Source organism: Oncorhynchus clarkii, chromosome 9, assembly GCF_045791955.1.
Source record: "Oncorhynchus clarkii lewisi isolate Uvic-CL-2024 chromosome 9, UVic_Ocla_1.0, whole genome shotgun sequence".
NCBI classification, from domain to species: Eukaryota; Metazoa; Chordata; class Actinopteri; order Salmoniformes; family Salmonidae; genus Oncorhynchus; species Oncorhynchus clarkii.
Genome location: NC_092155.1, coordinates 64,090,751 through 64,105,937, shown reverse-complemented (window position 1 = coordinate 64,105,937; position 15,187 = coordinate 64,090,751). Strand labels below are relative to the sequence as shown.

The 15,187-nt window shown below is 47.2% G+C and overlaps 1 protein-coding gene across 25 annotated transcripts in view; it reads left to right on the top strand.

The window, feature by feature from the left end:
* The window catches only part of LOC139416728 (heparan sulfate proteoglycan 2), a 190,475-nt gene that overhangs the window by 94,198 nt on the left and 81,090 nt on the right, over window positions 1-15,187 (top strand). For 16 of the 25 annotated variants that reach the window (XM_071165745.1, XM_071165742.1, XM_071165735.1 and 13 more), the window contains 18 exons: window positions 3,883-4,034; window positions 4,382-4,552; window positions 5,026-5,189; window positions 5,485-5,664; window positions 7,212-7,408; window positions 7,656-7,803; window positions 8,714-8,841; window positions 9,129-9,215; window positions 9,364-9,422; window positions 9,766-9,827; window positions 11,166-11,306; window positions 11,532-11,705; window positions 12,203-12,382; window positions 12,634-12,752; window positions 12,970-13,081; window positions 13,409-13,522; window positions 13,710-13,837; window positions 14,152-14,238. In XM_071165745.1, coding sequence (XP_071021846.1) covers window positions 3,883-4,034; window positions 4,382-4,552; window positions 5,026-5,189; window positions 5,485-5,664; window positions 7,212-7,408; window positions 7,656-7,803; window positions 8,714-8,841; window positions 9,129-9,215; window positions 9,364-9,422; window positions 9,766-9,827; window positions 11,166-11,306; window positions 11,532-11,705; window positions 12,203-12,382; window positions 12,634-12,752; window positions 12,970-13,081; window positions 13,409-13,522; window positions 13,710-13,837; window positions 14,152-14,238 — 2,403 coding nt within the window. The remainder of the gene's footprint in view (window positions 1-3,882; window positions 4,035-4,381; window positions 4,553-5,025; window positions 5,190-5,484; window positions 5,665-7,211; window positions 7,409-7,655; window positions 7,804-8,713; window positions 8,842-9,128; window positions 9,216-9,363; window positions 9,423-9,765; window positions 9,828-11,165; window positions 11,307-11,531; window positions 11,706-12,202; window positions 12,383-12,633; window positions 12,753-12,969; window positions 13,082-13,408; window positions 13,523-13,709; window positions 13,838-14,151; window positions 14,239-15,187) is intronic. The other 9 variants (XM_071165756.1, XM_071165758.1, XM_071165753.1 and 6 more) reach the window with 1 other exon arrangement.

The following is a 15,187-nucleotide window of genomic DNA, read 5'->3' as shown; positions in this document are numbered from 1 at the left end:
CAAACAAGAAACAGGTGAAACCACTTAGACAAAACCAAACGAACACAGAACAATGGATCGGTGGCAACTAGTAGACCGGCGACGACGAGCACCGAGCGCCACCCGAACCAGAAGGGGAGTCACCCTCGGTAATATTCGTGACAGTACCCCCCCCCCCCCCCCCCCCCCCCCCCCCCCCTGACGCGCAGCTCCCGCAGCGCGCCGACGCCGGCCTCGGGGACGACCCAGGGGTCGAGGCGCCGGCCGATCCGGATGGAGGCGATGGAATTCTCTACATAGATGGATCCAGAATATCCCCCACCGGGACCCAGCACCTCTCCTCCGGACCGTACCCCTCCCAGTCAACGAGGTACTGCAAGCCCCTCACCCGGCGTCTCGAGTCCAGAATAGCTCGTATCGTGTACGCCGGGGACCCCTCGATGTCTAGAGGGGGCGGAGGGACCTCCGGAACCTCACCTTCCTGCATGGGACCAGCTACCACCGGCCTGAGAAGAGACACATGAAACGAGGGGTTAATACGATAATACGAAGGAAGTAATAATCGATAACAAACCTCGTTTATTCTTCTCAGGACTTTAAATGGCCCTACACACTGCGGACCCAGCTTCCGGCAGGGCAAGCGGAGGGGCAGGTTTCGGGTCGAGAGCCAGACCCTGTCCCCTGGTGCAAACACGGGGGCCTCACTGCGGTGACGGTCAGCGCTCTTCTTCTGCCGTCCACTCGCTTGGCGTAATGACTCCTGGACGGCCCTCCAGGTCTCCTTAGAGCGCTGCACCCACTCCTCCACCGCAGGAGCCTCAGTCTGGCTCTGATGCCATGGTGCCAGGACCGGCTGGTACCCCAACACACACTCAAATGGTGACATGTTGGTAGAGGAGTGGCTTAGTGAGTTCTGGGCCATTTCTGCCCAGGGGATGTATCTCGCCCACTCCCCTGGCCGGTCCTGGCAATACGACCGCAGAAACCTACCCACCTCCTGGTTCACTCTCTCCACCTGCCCATTACTCTCCGGGTGATACCCTGAGGTCAGGCTGACCGAGACCCCCAGACGTTCCATAAATGCCCTCCACACACGGGAGGTAAACTGGGGACCCCGATCAGAAACTATATCCTCGGGCACCCCGTAATGCCGGAAGACATGGGTGAAAAGGGCTTCCGCAGTCTGCAGGGCCGTAGGGAGACCGGGCAATGGAATAAGACGGCAGGACTTAGAGAACCGATCCACAACGACCAGGATCGTAGTGTTCCCCTGAGAGGGGGGAAGGTCAGTAAGAAAATCCACCGATAGATGGGTCCACGGCCGTTGTGGAACGGGGAGGGGTTGTAATTTCCCTCGTGGCAGGTGCCTAGGAGCCTTACTCTGGGCGCACACCGAACAGGAGGAGACATAGAATCGTACATCCCTCACCAAGGTGGGCCACCAGTACTTCCTCCTAAGACTTTGCACTGTCCTAGAAATACCTGGGTGACCCGACGAGGGTAGACTATGAGCCCATCGAATCAATTGATCACGAACAGCGAGCGGCACGTACCTACGACCCTCCGGACATTGTGGAGGCGCAGGTTCCTCCCTTAGCGCCCGCTCGATATCCGCGTCCACCTCCCATACTACTGGTGCCACCAGCTTAGCCGCCGGAATGATGGGAGTAGGATCGATGGACCGGTCCTCACTGTCATAGAGTTGGGACAGCGCGTCGGCCTTAATGTTGAGGGAACCTGGTCGATACGAGATAGTAAAACGAAATCTGGTGAAATACATGGCCCACCTTGCCTGACGAGGATTCAGTCTCCTAGCTGATCGGATATACTCCAGGTTACGGTGGTCAGTCCAGATAAGGAAAGGGTGCTTAGCCCCCTCAAGCCAGTGTCTCCACACCTTCAGGGCCTTAACCATAGCCAACAACTCCCTGTCCCCCACATCATAATTCCGCTCCGCTGGCCCGAGCTTCTTCGAAAAAAAAGCACAGGGGCGGAGCTTCGGTGGCACACCCGAGCGCTGTGAGAGCACCGCTCCAACCCCAGCTTCGGATGCGTCCACCTCTACTATGAACGCCAATGAAGGGTCCGGATGCGCCAACACCGGCGCCTCAGTGAACAGCGCCTTCAACCTACGGAAAGCTCTGTCCGCCTCTGCTGACCACTGCAAACGCACCGGCCCCCCCTTGTTTCCATAGCCAACGTCTCCTCCTGGGATAATGGGTACACGTGACTCCTGGGAAGTGCAGCGTTTACCTGGAGGTTTATCACGCAATCCCCCTGTCGATGGGGTGGTAATTGGGTCGCTTTCTTTTTACTAAAAGCGATAGCCAAATCGGCATACTCAGCGGGAATGCGCACGGTGGAAACCTGGTCTGGACTCTCCACCGTTGTCGCACCGATGGTAACCCCTACACACCTGCCTGAACACTCATCAGACCACCCCTGGAGAGTTCCCTGTTTCCACGAAATAGTCGGATTGTGAATAGCCAGCCAGGGAATCCCCAGCACCACCGGAAATGCAGGTGAATCGATACGGAACAGACTAATTTGCTCCTTATGATTCCCCTGCGTAATCATCTCCAAAGGAATTGTGGCTTCCCTGACCAGCCCTGACCCTAATGGTCGACTATCTAAAGAGTGCACGGGAAAAGGGGGGTCTACTTTTACTAACGGAATCCTCAACCTCTGAGCGAGTCCGCGATCTATAAAGTTCCCAGCTGCGCCTGAATCTACTAGCGCCTTATGCTGGAGAGAGGGAAAAAATTTGAGGAAACAAATTAATACAAACATGTGACCAACAGGAAACTCTGGGTGAGTGTGGTGCTTACTCACCTGGGGTGACCGAGGAGTGTTCTGCCTGCCCTCTCGACTCCTAGAGGAACTCCTCCAGCACCGACCGGAAGTGTGCCCTCTCCGGCCACAACTGGTACAGGAGGAGCCTCCTCCTCCGATCTCCCTAGACGCGGCCCCTCCTAGCTCCATCGGGATAGGAGCGGGAGGGTCAGGAGGTGGAACGAACAGGACCCCTTCAGAACGTCCGCGAGCAGCTAGCAGATGGTCTAACCGGATCGACAGGTCTATCAGTTCATCCAGGCTAAGCGTTGTATGCCGACAAGCCAGCTCCTTGCGGACGTCCTCTCTCAGGCTACACCGGTACTGGTCTATCAGGGCCCTGTCATTCCACCCTGCTCCAGCGGCCAAGGTCCGGAAATCCAGCGCGAAGTCCTGCGCGCTCCTCGTCCCCTGCCTCAGATGGAACTACCTCTCACCCGCCACTCGGCCTTCCGGAGGGTGATCGAACACGGCCCGGAAACGGCGGGTGAACTCAGGGTAGTTGCCCTTCGCTGAGTCGGGCCCGTTCCAAACAGCATTGGCCCACTCCAGGGCTCTACCCGTAAGGCAGGTGATGAGGACATTCACGCTATCCTCGTCCGAGGGACCCGGCCGAATGGTGGCCAGGTAGAGGCTTAATTGAAGTAGGAATCCCTGGCACCCCGCCGCTGCTCCATCGTACTCCCTCGGAGGCGTAATGCGCAGAGCGCTGGAACCAGATCCCGCTGGGGGAGATAACCAGTGCAGTGACTCAGGTTCCATTCACACTGTGGTGACTGGAGCTTTTGGGATGTGCATCCATGGAAAATAGTTTATTTTTCTGACTTTCCATCATTTTTGTTTCTCACTAAAGAGACTGAGTAGCCAAATAAACCACGGCCCTTTTACATTGAGGTTGGGTAGTTGGGATTTGTTTTTGAATTATTATGTGGTTTGTAATTCATGGACATTTTTGTAAGAGTTGATACATATTTCATAAGGGGAAATTTCAAAGTGGATATTATAAACTTCAGCAGAAGCCTTCTTAAACCTCAAATACACTACAAATTTTAAATGTATCTGCCTTCCCAGGATCTCAATGACCAGTGAGAATGGGGGTGGCACCCTGACCATCCGTGACGTAAAGGAGGCGGACCAGGGGGCGTACACCTGTGAGGCCATCAACGCCAAAGGCCTTGTGTTTGGTATCCCTGACGGGGTGCTCAGCCTCACACAGAAACCAGGTATGTACTGGATATGCTGATTCCCCATATAAGGCCAAAACAAGCCGAACTGGACTGAGCTGGCCTGGTTATGCATGGTTCCACCATATCTGCTGTAACCATGCTAGAAAGTATGGTAATATTCGGGTTGGCCCTAAAGTGGGAATCAGGTACACTGTTTGTATACTACTCTCCTCTGGGATCAGCTAGATCATTTTAAAGGCTATTTCGTTACATTATTTTGTATAAGAACATAACGTGAATATATGAATTTCCTAAAATGGTTCATGTCTGTCTGCACCTTTTTGCCTGTTATATGTCTGTCTCTTCTATGTTGCCTATTTGCACCGTGCTGTCCTTTCGTCCAGTTTTGTCATCCTCTCTGTCATCGTCACCAGGAAACTGTCCAGACGGTCACTTCAGTGTGGAGGGACGTTGTATCTCCTGCTTCTGCTTCGGCATCACCAAGAACTGTGGAACCACCGGCCGCTACCGCAACCAGATCAACCTGCGCTTCACTGACGAGGACGACTTCAAAGGTACCTGGACCGCACTAAATACAAATGCCTGTATGAAATAAATACACATGACAAAGTTGATGGAATTTTACGTTCCTAAATATTTTGTGAAAACGTCAAGACATCTGTAAAAAAGTTTTTACCTTTATCTAACTAGGCAAGTCAGTTAAGAACAAATTCTTATTTTCAATGATGGCCTAGGAACAGTGGGTTAACTGCCTTCTTCAGGGGCAGAACGACAGATTTTCACCTTGTCAGCTCTGGGATACGATCTTGCAACCTTTCGGTTACTAGTCCAACGCTCTAACCGCTAGGCTAACTGCCATGCCAACAATTGATTGAACTGAACTTTAAAAAACTTTTTACGCTTTTTTTTTTTTTTTGATGCATGCATAATATGAATGTGATTACTGATATGATAAAACTCTCTCTTACTTCATATGTCTCTCTCCTTATCTCCCTCCATAACACCCTGCCTTCTTCCCTATCTCTAGGAGTGAACGTGACGTACCCCTCTAGACCAGGCACCCCTCCTCTCTCCTCCACTCAGCTCCTCATAAACCCTGAGGAGGAGGAGTTCCAGCTGGTCGACCTATCACGACGCTTCCTCATCCTGGACTCCTATTGGACGCTTCCCCGCCAGTTTCTGGGCAACAAGGTGCAGCATCTCTCCTGCTCTCCGTTTCTCCAATTGCTCAATGTGACACCATGTTGAAATTAGCTTATACTAGCAAGATAACTCCTATTTGAAGTTATATGAATTATAAATGAAATTGACTTGCACGTCTGAGTGTTGCGTCAGAAAGGGATGTTGAAGTCATATTCAAAGGAAAGAAGCTACTCCACACTGCTTTTGACCATAATCAGTTTCAGCCTCACTGCCTTAGTCAGAGCTTTGCCAGAGTTACAGTATATAACAGTGTTGTTAATACAGAGACTGTATGTATATTTAGATTGACTCCTATGGAGGCTCACTGAAGTATAAGGTGCGTTACACTCTGGCCCGCGGGGAGACTGAGCCTGAGGAGAAACCAGATGTGATTCTGACCGGGAATGGTCAGAGACTGGTCTACCGCAGGGGCAACCCCACCCCCTCCAGGGTGGTCAACAAGAAGGAGATCAAATTCACTGAGGTGGGTCTCAGTCCATCTTTCAACTACAAACAACATATCTACCTCACTTTGTTTCCTTCCTGGCCCTCTTCTTTATTTTTTTGTAAAACAATGCACCCGTCTCTACACTCTTTGAAAAAAATTTGCTATCTAGAACCTTAAAGGTTTCTTCAGCTGTCCCCATAGGAGAACCCTTCAAAAACCTATGTAACCTGTTAGTGATCGCTTCGCGCGCCAATCCCTTTAGCGGGATCGATTTGACGACATCCAGTGAAATTGCAGAGCGCCAGATTCAAACTACAGAAATATCAATATTCAAGATTCATCAAAATAAAGCTTAACTTCTTGTTAATCCAGCCGCAGTGTCATATTTCAAAAAGGCTTTACGGTGAAAGCAGACCATGCGATTATCTGAGGACAGCGCCCCGCATACAAGCACATTAAAATTATTTTCAACCAGGCAGGTGGCTACACAAAAGTCAGAAATAACGATATAATAAATGCTTACCTTTGAAGATCTTCTTCTTTTTACAATCCCAAATGTCTCAGTGACACAATGAATGGTTGTTTTGTTCGATAAATTCCTTCTTTATATCCCCAAAAAGTCAATTTATTTGGTGCGTTTGATTCAGAAATACACCGGTTCCAACTCACCCAACATGACTACAAATGACCTAATAAGTTACCTGTTAACTTGGTCCAAACATTTCAAACAACGTTCCTAATCCAACCTCAGGTATCCTAAAACGTAAATAGTCTATAAAATTTAAGACGGGATAAACTGTTTCCAATACCGGATAAAAACAACGTGAAGCGCGTTCCAGTTCACGCACACCAAACAGTAGCATCCACCTGGAGTGACACTTACAAAGAACAGCCATCTCAGCCTTCTTAATTTCTCAAAAGAAAAACATTGAACAATTTCTAAAGACTGTTGACATCTAGTGGAAGCCATATGAACTGCAACCAGGTTCCTATTAAATAGGGTATCCCATAGAAAACCATTGGGAAATACTATGACCTCAATTTTCTTTCCCCCTGAATGGTTTGTCCTCTGCGTTTCGCCTGCCAAGTCAGTTCTGTTATACCCACAGACATTATTTTAACAGTTTTAGAAACTTTAGAGTGTTTTCTATCCAAATCTACCAGTTATATGCATATCCTAGCTTCTGGGCCTGAGTAGCACGCAGTTTACTTTGGGCACGCTTTTCATCTGGACGTGAAAATACTGCCCCCTATCCCTAAGAAGTTTTAAAGGGGATTCTACGTGGAACCCAAAAAGGTTCTACCTGGAATCAAAAAGGGTTCTACCTGGAACCAAAAATAGTTACCCTGTGGGGACAGCCGAAGAACCCCTTTGGAACCCTTTTGTTGGTCTTACATAGCCTATATGGGGTCAGTGGCTGAGATGTACTAGTCTGGGCATTTTGTATATGATCAGTTGTAAAGATGAAGCCAACTAGGCCTTTAATGTAAAGTATATGATCAGTGGCTAAAGGGTACTTGTCTAGGACTAACATGCATAGGTTGAGTGTCTGACCTTACATGGTTGGTATGTGTTGTTGTAGGAGAACTGGCAGCACTCGTCTGGACGCCAGGTGTCCCGTGAGGACCTGATGATGACCCTGGCCAGCCTTGAGACCATCAGCATCCGCACCGTCTACGACAACCACATGGTGAGCGTGGCGCTCAGCGACATCGTCATGGACACCACCACCGTGGAGTACAACATCCAGGGCAACGCCAAGGAAGTGGAGGAGTGCAGGTGAGATCCCATAGATTGACTTCAGCTGAGGTTGGGATTTGGATTGGATGTAGTTTCTTATCGCCCCATAGAGTTGCAGGCACTAAGAAAATTACTTAAACCGTGGTACCGGTTTTTGTGACATACATTTTTTGTCCCTGCAGCTGTAGATATATTGTAAATAAAGTTGCATTGCATTGTATTGTGTTTGAAATGTAGGAGAGTTTCAGTTGTAATGGCTCTTATGGTGTTTGTCTGTCTCACCCAGGTGTCCCCCTGGCTACTCAGGACTGTCCTGTGAACAGTGCTCCACTGGCTTTGAGCGTGTGTCTGGGGGGAACTTCCTGGGATCCTGTGCTGGATGTAACTGTAATGGACACGCCAGCGCCTGTGACCCCATTAGTGGACACTGTCTGGTGAGAACTCCAACTTACAACGTAATGTTATTATTATACTATTATAAAGTTGTATTAGCCTCAATGTATTTTAGCTGTAAACAAATCTGTTCTAAGTGTTGAGAATGTGTACAAAAATTATTTTAAAATGTGTGGTAAAAAAATGCAAGTAGGATCATTTTTTGTAAATATTTGACTAAACTGAGTTGTGAGATTTGTGTAAATGAGGTCCTCACGACTTTCATGACAGGTTGGGTTTGGATTATAATCATGCCCACTTTCCCACTAACCACGGGATGGTAACGCATAGGAAGAATTATCATGCACGGATAAACAGCTGTGCTGATGTGCTCTATCCAATCATAGCAGCGAATCTCCAGACAATGACACAGAGCTGCCCACCTCTTGCTGATGTGATTGATAGTGATCCCTCCAGTCTGCAACTGTTTTGAGCCAAATTAAAATGTATTTATTTACCATAGTTTGACAGCTTGCTGATGATGACATGGTCTCAGAAATCAGTCCTGGGCGCTGCCAGCACTTTTTCATGCAATTTATTTTACTTGAGAAATACTGCACCAAACACCATAGCTAGATGTAAAATTGTACGACTAAGACCTCCTCTGCAAAAACGTCAATAATTACAGATTATTTTATTTATCTTAAATTAATTATATTTTGAGGAAGTGGTAGTGGCTATGTTGTTGCTACTGTGATTCAAGAGGGACAAACAACAGTAACTGCCAGGGAACAATAAAGCGATCATAACACACCCTTATCGAACAAAACTCTTAAGACAAATCTCCTTTTTCTTTATGAGCAGCAGAAAAACATGCAGAATTGGTCAATTCAGCCGCTCTGTAAGTAATGTATGGACAAGTGTCCATAATATAGAGGCAGTAACTGAACGACATTCCTCTCTCTTCCTCAGAGCTGCCAGCACAACACTGAAGGTCCTCAGTGTGACAAGTGCAGACCAGGCTACTTCGGTGACCCCAGACGAGGTCGCCCCGATGACTGCAAGCCCTGTCCCTGCCCATACACCGAGACGTCCCGCCGGTGAGGGGTCACCACACACACACACACACACACACACACACACACACACACACACACACACACACACACACACACACACACACCCCTGAGTGACAGACATGGATGGAAAGAGCAGGTTGACGTCCCTGTTGTGCGGATTCAGTGGACTTTCCAGGAGAACACTGGGCTTATTCATTCATTGCTGGTGTTGTCACCTTGTGACCTATGTTGCTACCCATTAACCGGCAGCTAATGTACATATTACTGTAGCTAACAGTCTACTCCTGTGATTTGTTTGTGTCTCCCAGGTTCTCTGACACCTGCTTCCTGGACCATGACTCCCAGGCCACGTGCGACGCCTGCAAACCAGGCTACACCGGCCGCCGCTGTGAAAAGTAAGGAAGTGACATCACAAATGACATCACACCCCTTTACGTGTGCATGGTCTTTAAATCAATGACAGCTTTACTGTATATGGAATAGTCAGTTATAAAGGATAGTAATAGAAGATTAAGATGTTTGTGGGTATTTTTTTCTTCATAGGTGTGCACCTGGGTACCAGGGTAACCCACTACAGCCTAATGGCAAATGTTTTCCAAACAGTGAGTGTTCTGTTTTACATCAGTATTGGGATGGACATTGTTTTTAGGCTTGAAAGTGCCAGGAAAATGCTTTATTTGTATTGTGTTACCCAGAGCCATGTGTACAGTATATGACTGTTTTTTAGCTCTAGTGCATGCCATGCTTTATTTCCTACTTTACCTTTAAGAGCCTCTGTCTTGACCCAGTGTAATTATTAACATCAGTCATACCTGCTGAGGGGGGTGTCATCATCACCCTGGTATGTGGAGGGGTTGGAGTTGGTGGAGCACTCCCAGGTACTGATTCATCTCTACTCCCTCCCTCTCTCTCCCCCTTTCTCCACTCCCTCCCTCCCTCCTTCAGCAAACTCAAAGTGTGATAGCAGAGGAACAGTGAACTCCAACAGCAGACCATGCGCCTGCAAGGTAACACACTACGCTGCTTTGGCTTATTGTACTTCAATCTTACGACCAAACTTATGAGTAGGGCTTTAGATTAGATTTAGGAGTTACACTCTCAATCACCAACAGTTTAACTCCATTGTCTCGCCCAGTGGTCTCCAACCTTTTCTAACATGAGAGCCACTTTTAAAAAATGAACCGTGTCATGAGCTACACATTTCTTTCTAGCTTTTAAATCGCCACATTCTTCTCTTCTCCTCTCCCTTGCAACTCTTCCACGGGTCCTTCGTGTACAAGAGAAAGTAGTGCACAGTGGTGGAAAAAGTACCCAATTGTCATACTTGAGTAAAAGTAAAGATACTTTAATAGAAAATGGCTCAAGTAAAAGTGAAAGTCACCCAGTAAAAGTCTAAAAGTAAAAGTAGTAAAAGTCAAAAGTCTAAAAGTATTTTCTTTTTAAATGTACTTCAGTATCAAAGTAAATGTAATTGCTAAAATATACTTAAGTATCAAAAGTAAAAGTAGAAATCAAGCAAACCATACGGCACCATTTTCTTGTGTTTTTTTTCTTTATTTAAGGATAGCCAGGGGCATGCTCCAACAGATCAGAGGCAGTAGGGATGACCAGGGATGTTCTCTTGATAAGTCTGTCAATTAGACCATTATCCTGGCCTGCGAAGCATTCAAAATGTAGCGAGTACTTTTGGGTGTCAGGTCAAATGTATGGAGTACGAAGTACACCATTTTCTTTACGAATGTAGTGAAGTAAAATGATAAGTTGTCAAAAATATAAATAGTAAAGGAAAGGTACCCAAAAAACGACTACTTTAAAGTATTTTTGCTTAAGTACTTTACACCACTGGTAGTGGTCAATAGACCTGGTCAAATAATGGTTCATAAACTCAAAGGGGGCCCCAAAAAGATCTGTGATTCGTTTCCAAAATTCTGTTTTAAATTTTCCCATGTTACATTTTCTCAGTTTAATTTTTCATGGTTCTCGATTTTTGTAGTTTTTCAAAATTACAATTGTTTGTCAAGAAAACAACGAAATTGGATGTTCTGAGTCCATGTCAATGCTTAAATTACATCAGAAGGTCTGGAAGAAAACGAACAAATCGATTTTTGAGTGCAATTCCCCTTTAGTTGCGCATCTAGCGAGTGAGGAATGTGTCTGATACCTGTGTTATTTGTTAATGACAGTTTGCGGGGGAACATGTGAATTGCACGTACATTCAGAATTACTTGGACCTGTGTAGGTTTTACTGCAATTATAATACGATCATCTTTTATGATGAGCCAGCCAGTCAGTCAGTGAGTCAGATGCATGACAAGATGTGTGTCTGGTATGTGTGTGTGTTGTAGTCCAATGTGGTGGGGTCGCAGTGTGACGAGTGTAAGAGCGGTGCCTTCCACCTGACAGAGGAGAACCCAGAAGGCTGTCTACAGTGCTTCTGTATGGGCGTCACCAAGCAGTGTGCCAGCTCCACCTGGAGCCGAGACCAGGTCAGTAGCCTGGCCGCAGTAATACTACTCACACCAGCCAACACACACTACCTCTATAGGGCACTTAAGACATCACAAAATGCAAGGGATTGTCAAGCACATCCTAAACCACAGCAGTGCATTGAGTCTGGCTTAAGTGCACTTGAGCCCTTTTCGCTTGGATTCTTGAGGACAGAGAAGATACAAAGATGTTGTATCTAAAGTGTGTGTGTTTGTATCCCCCAGGTCCGTGGCGGTGTGAATGGGCAGCTGTTCTCCCTCTCCAACAGTGCTAACTCCAGGACTATCACAGACGGTATCACCCAGAAGGGCTCTTCAGAGGTGGCATACCGCTCCTTCTCTGACATCCCCAAGGACGTCTACTACTGGGTCCTACCAGACAGCTTCAGAGGAGACAAGGTGAGAGGGGGAGACAGAGGGAGAGGAAGGAGAGAGAGGACTAGGGGACTAGGGGAGAGGAGGAAGACAGACTCTAGAAGGGTGATGGGGGAGACAAGTGGAGAGGGGAGGGATGAAGTGATATGAGGAGACAAGATGAGAGGGGAGGGGACAAGGGGAGAGGGTGGGGGTGATGAGTGGTGGTCTTTATGACACTTTGTTTCTCCACTAGACCATAGGGACAGGAGAAACTATCATCCACCGTATTTTGACTTAGTGGCGTGAGGTGTGAAGTAAATGTGGTCAGGCTGAATTTCACCATCCACATGCTCTCTCAACATGTGAAAACTATAAAGGCTTTACATAGCTCCCTAAACAAAGAGAAGCTCTCTACTTGATGATCCATGACCCAGCTAGCCTTATAGGATGAAATACCTTTCCACCATCGAGTGGAGTTAAGAGGTGGGTTGTTCTAGAACTAGAACCTCTGTCTCTGACATCTGACATGTTGTTGCCAGGTGACAGCCTATGGCGGAGAGCTGCGATACACTGTGCGCTATGAGCCGCGGCAACGCTCCCTGGTGATTGACGGACAGCCGGATGTGGTTCTCCAAGGCAACAGCATCTTCCTGGAACACTTCTCCCAGACAAAGCCCCTCCCCCGCGCACCTACCACCGTCACTGTCACCTTCAGAGAGGTGTGTGTCATTGTTTGTGTGCGTGTGTGTATGCGTGTTTAAAAAAAACTGACAATAAACTGTTTGTTTTCATTAAGATGTAATAACAGGTTGTCTTTGTGGATGATTTTGTTTAGAATACGTAATTAGATTACCATTAACTCCATCGCTAATCCCAATCCTATTCTTGAATATAATCCCAGCTCTAATCCTGAGTTTGCCTATGCAGACCTTTACACTTCTCTGTCTCTCCCTGTTTTTTCTCCTACCAGTCTGCATGGAGGCGTGCTGATGGACAGCCCTGTACTCGTGAGCACCTCCTCATGGCCTTGGCTGATACTACTGTATTCATGATCAGAGCCACCTACGCTGACAACATGGCTGAGACCAGGTAAGAGAGGACCAGACTACCTGTACTATTGAGATCTACTTCTATTAAACTCTAGTGTAGGTAGGAGAAGGAAGACATATTGAGTCGTACCTCAAATCAGCTGGAGTTTTCCACATAATGAAGATTCTAAAGAATAATTTAGGACACTTACTAGAAAGACCATGTGGCTGATGTTGTTGTTGTTATTATCTCACCTGCGTTGTTGTCTGTTGTTCAGTCTTTCAGACATCCAAATGGACATTGCAGTTCCACGCTCCACAGGCAACGAACATGCCCTTGAGGTGGAGGAGTGTGCCTGTCCCCAGGGCTACAAAGGACCATCATGCCAGGTACTTTACACACACACACACACACACACACACACACACACACACACACACACACACACACACACACACACACACCACATAAACATTATCCTGATGACACAAGAACAACCAATACAGTAGCTGTTCCTCTGTTACCTCTCCTAGTCGTTAAGCTCCATCACTTTGATTCATAGCACTGTAGACATCTTGGAAAGAAACACAGAGTTGAATTGTTAGAGCATGCTGTAATGGAACAACAAGACAATCTACTGTACTGTCTACATTTCTATTACTACATGGCCTGAGGGGTTTTTCCATGTCTTTCCTTCCATGTCTGTTTCTATACAGGAGTGTGATGTGGGCTACACCCGTACAGGCTCTGGGCTCTACCTGGGTACCTGTGAGAGGTGTGACTGTAACAGCCACGCCAGCGGCTGTGACCAGGAGACAGGCGCGTGCTTGGTAAGTCACACCACCATCCTACTGTACTGTATGTCAGTAGTACAGTACTACAGCTGCATCTGGCTTTGATGTCTGCTATGGAATCCGCTAATGGTTTCTTTACAAATCTCAACATGTGGATTCAGAACACACATTCGCTCATAATAGGATTTCACTGTTCCATGGACCTGTGTGTCTCCTTTTCTAGCAATGCCTTCACAACACGGCCGGCCCAAGGTGCGAGCGCTGTTTGCCAGGTTTCTACGGCAACCCTGTGACGGATGGCCCCCAGGCCTGTCAGCCCTGCCCCTGCCCTGGCACTTCCCTCAGCAACCAGTGAGTTCACTCCTCATGGGCTTTACAGCTGCACAGAACTACACCTTTATATGGATCAATGGCTCTGGAACTCTAGCTCCAGACTTATCCTCATGAAGATCCTTATTCTACTGATAAACATGTGTCCATTCACCTGCTAGTCAACCTCATAGAGATCCTATTTAATTATGTGGGGTCAACCTGCTGTTTGTAAAGACAGTTGACCTGACAGTGACTGGTCATACAGTTACACTATTGTCTCAAATGTAACCCCATTCATATTATATGGGCTGTAGGCTATACTGTCTCTGATAGAAGACTCTGTCTTCCTGCAGGTATTCTCAGTCTTGCTACAAGGATGTGGATGGTCAGCCCACTTGTGATAACTGTCCCCCTGGCTTCACTGGCCGGCGCTGCGAAAGGTACGATTCTCTCCATATCCAGCTCTGTCTCTCTCTATCCCTTCCATCCTTACGGTCAAGCTGCTAAGGGGTCAGTGGTTTGGGTGTTGGGTTTGGTGTCTGCAGTAGCACTGCTTTTTATGCTATTTGAGAGGTCAATATGTGTGGTGGATTATTGAGTTTAGCTAACAAACATTGTATTTATCAATGGGCATTTTGGTTTTAAAAAATGTGTCTGGTGTACCATGGGATTATATGTGATATACTAAGGTGTGATAGCATTTGTTGTTGCAAAAGTCTTCTTTTTTTGGGGGGCCAATCAAGTCTTTCGTTAGGAATGTTTGGACTTGTAGTCGCTATCTCTCCTCTGCTTCAGCTTCAGTTCCCTCCTTTGATTCAACTTTGCCAGAACCTTTTCAGTCTTCTGTTTATGCTCCAGTAGTGCTTTAATGCTTTTAGTAAGGTTTAGAAGCTGTGGGATAATGTTGTCAGTGTTTACATATTCTCTCTCTGAGGCATAAATCTAGAGGTGGCATTTCGAATGTCACATCTGTTTGACGAATCTTTGCTACTCGAGGTGCAAAGATGACGATGAGGTGACCGGTTAAATAAACATCGGTATGTTTTGATAAGTTGAGCCTCCCTGCCTGCCCTATTTATGATTTGAATGTTTTGATCATTAAGAAAACAAGACAGTTGTGTGGACCCGTACCTGCAAGAGGACAATGAGGGATTCCTCCTGCCGAGGTGTGGTGAGGCAGTGTTCAACTTTAGCCTGGAGAAACATGTGGTGCCAGAGGGCAGTGGAGATGAGGAGGAGGGGGAGGAGTATTATGAGGAGGAGGAGAAGGAAGACACCGACTTACAGCCCAGAGCCAGTCGAGGAGAAGGAAGAGGTCATAGACTACAGCCCAGAGCCAGCTGAGGAGAAGGAGGGGAAGGTCATAGACTACAGCCCAGAGCCAGTCGA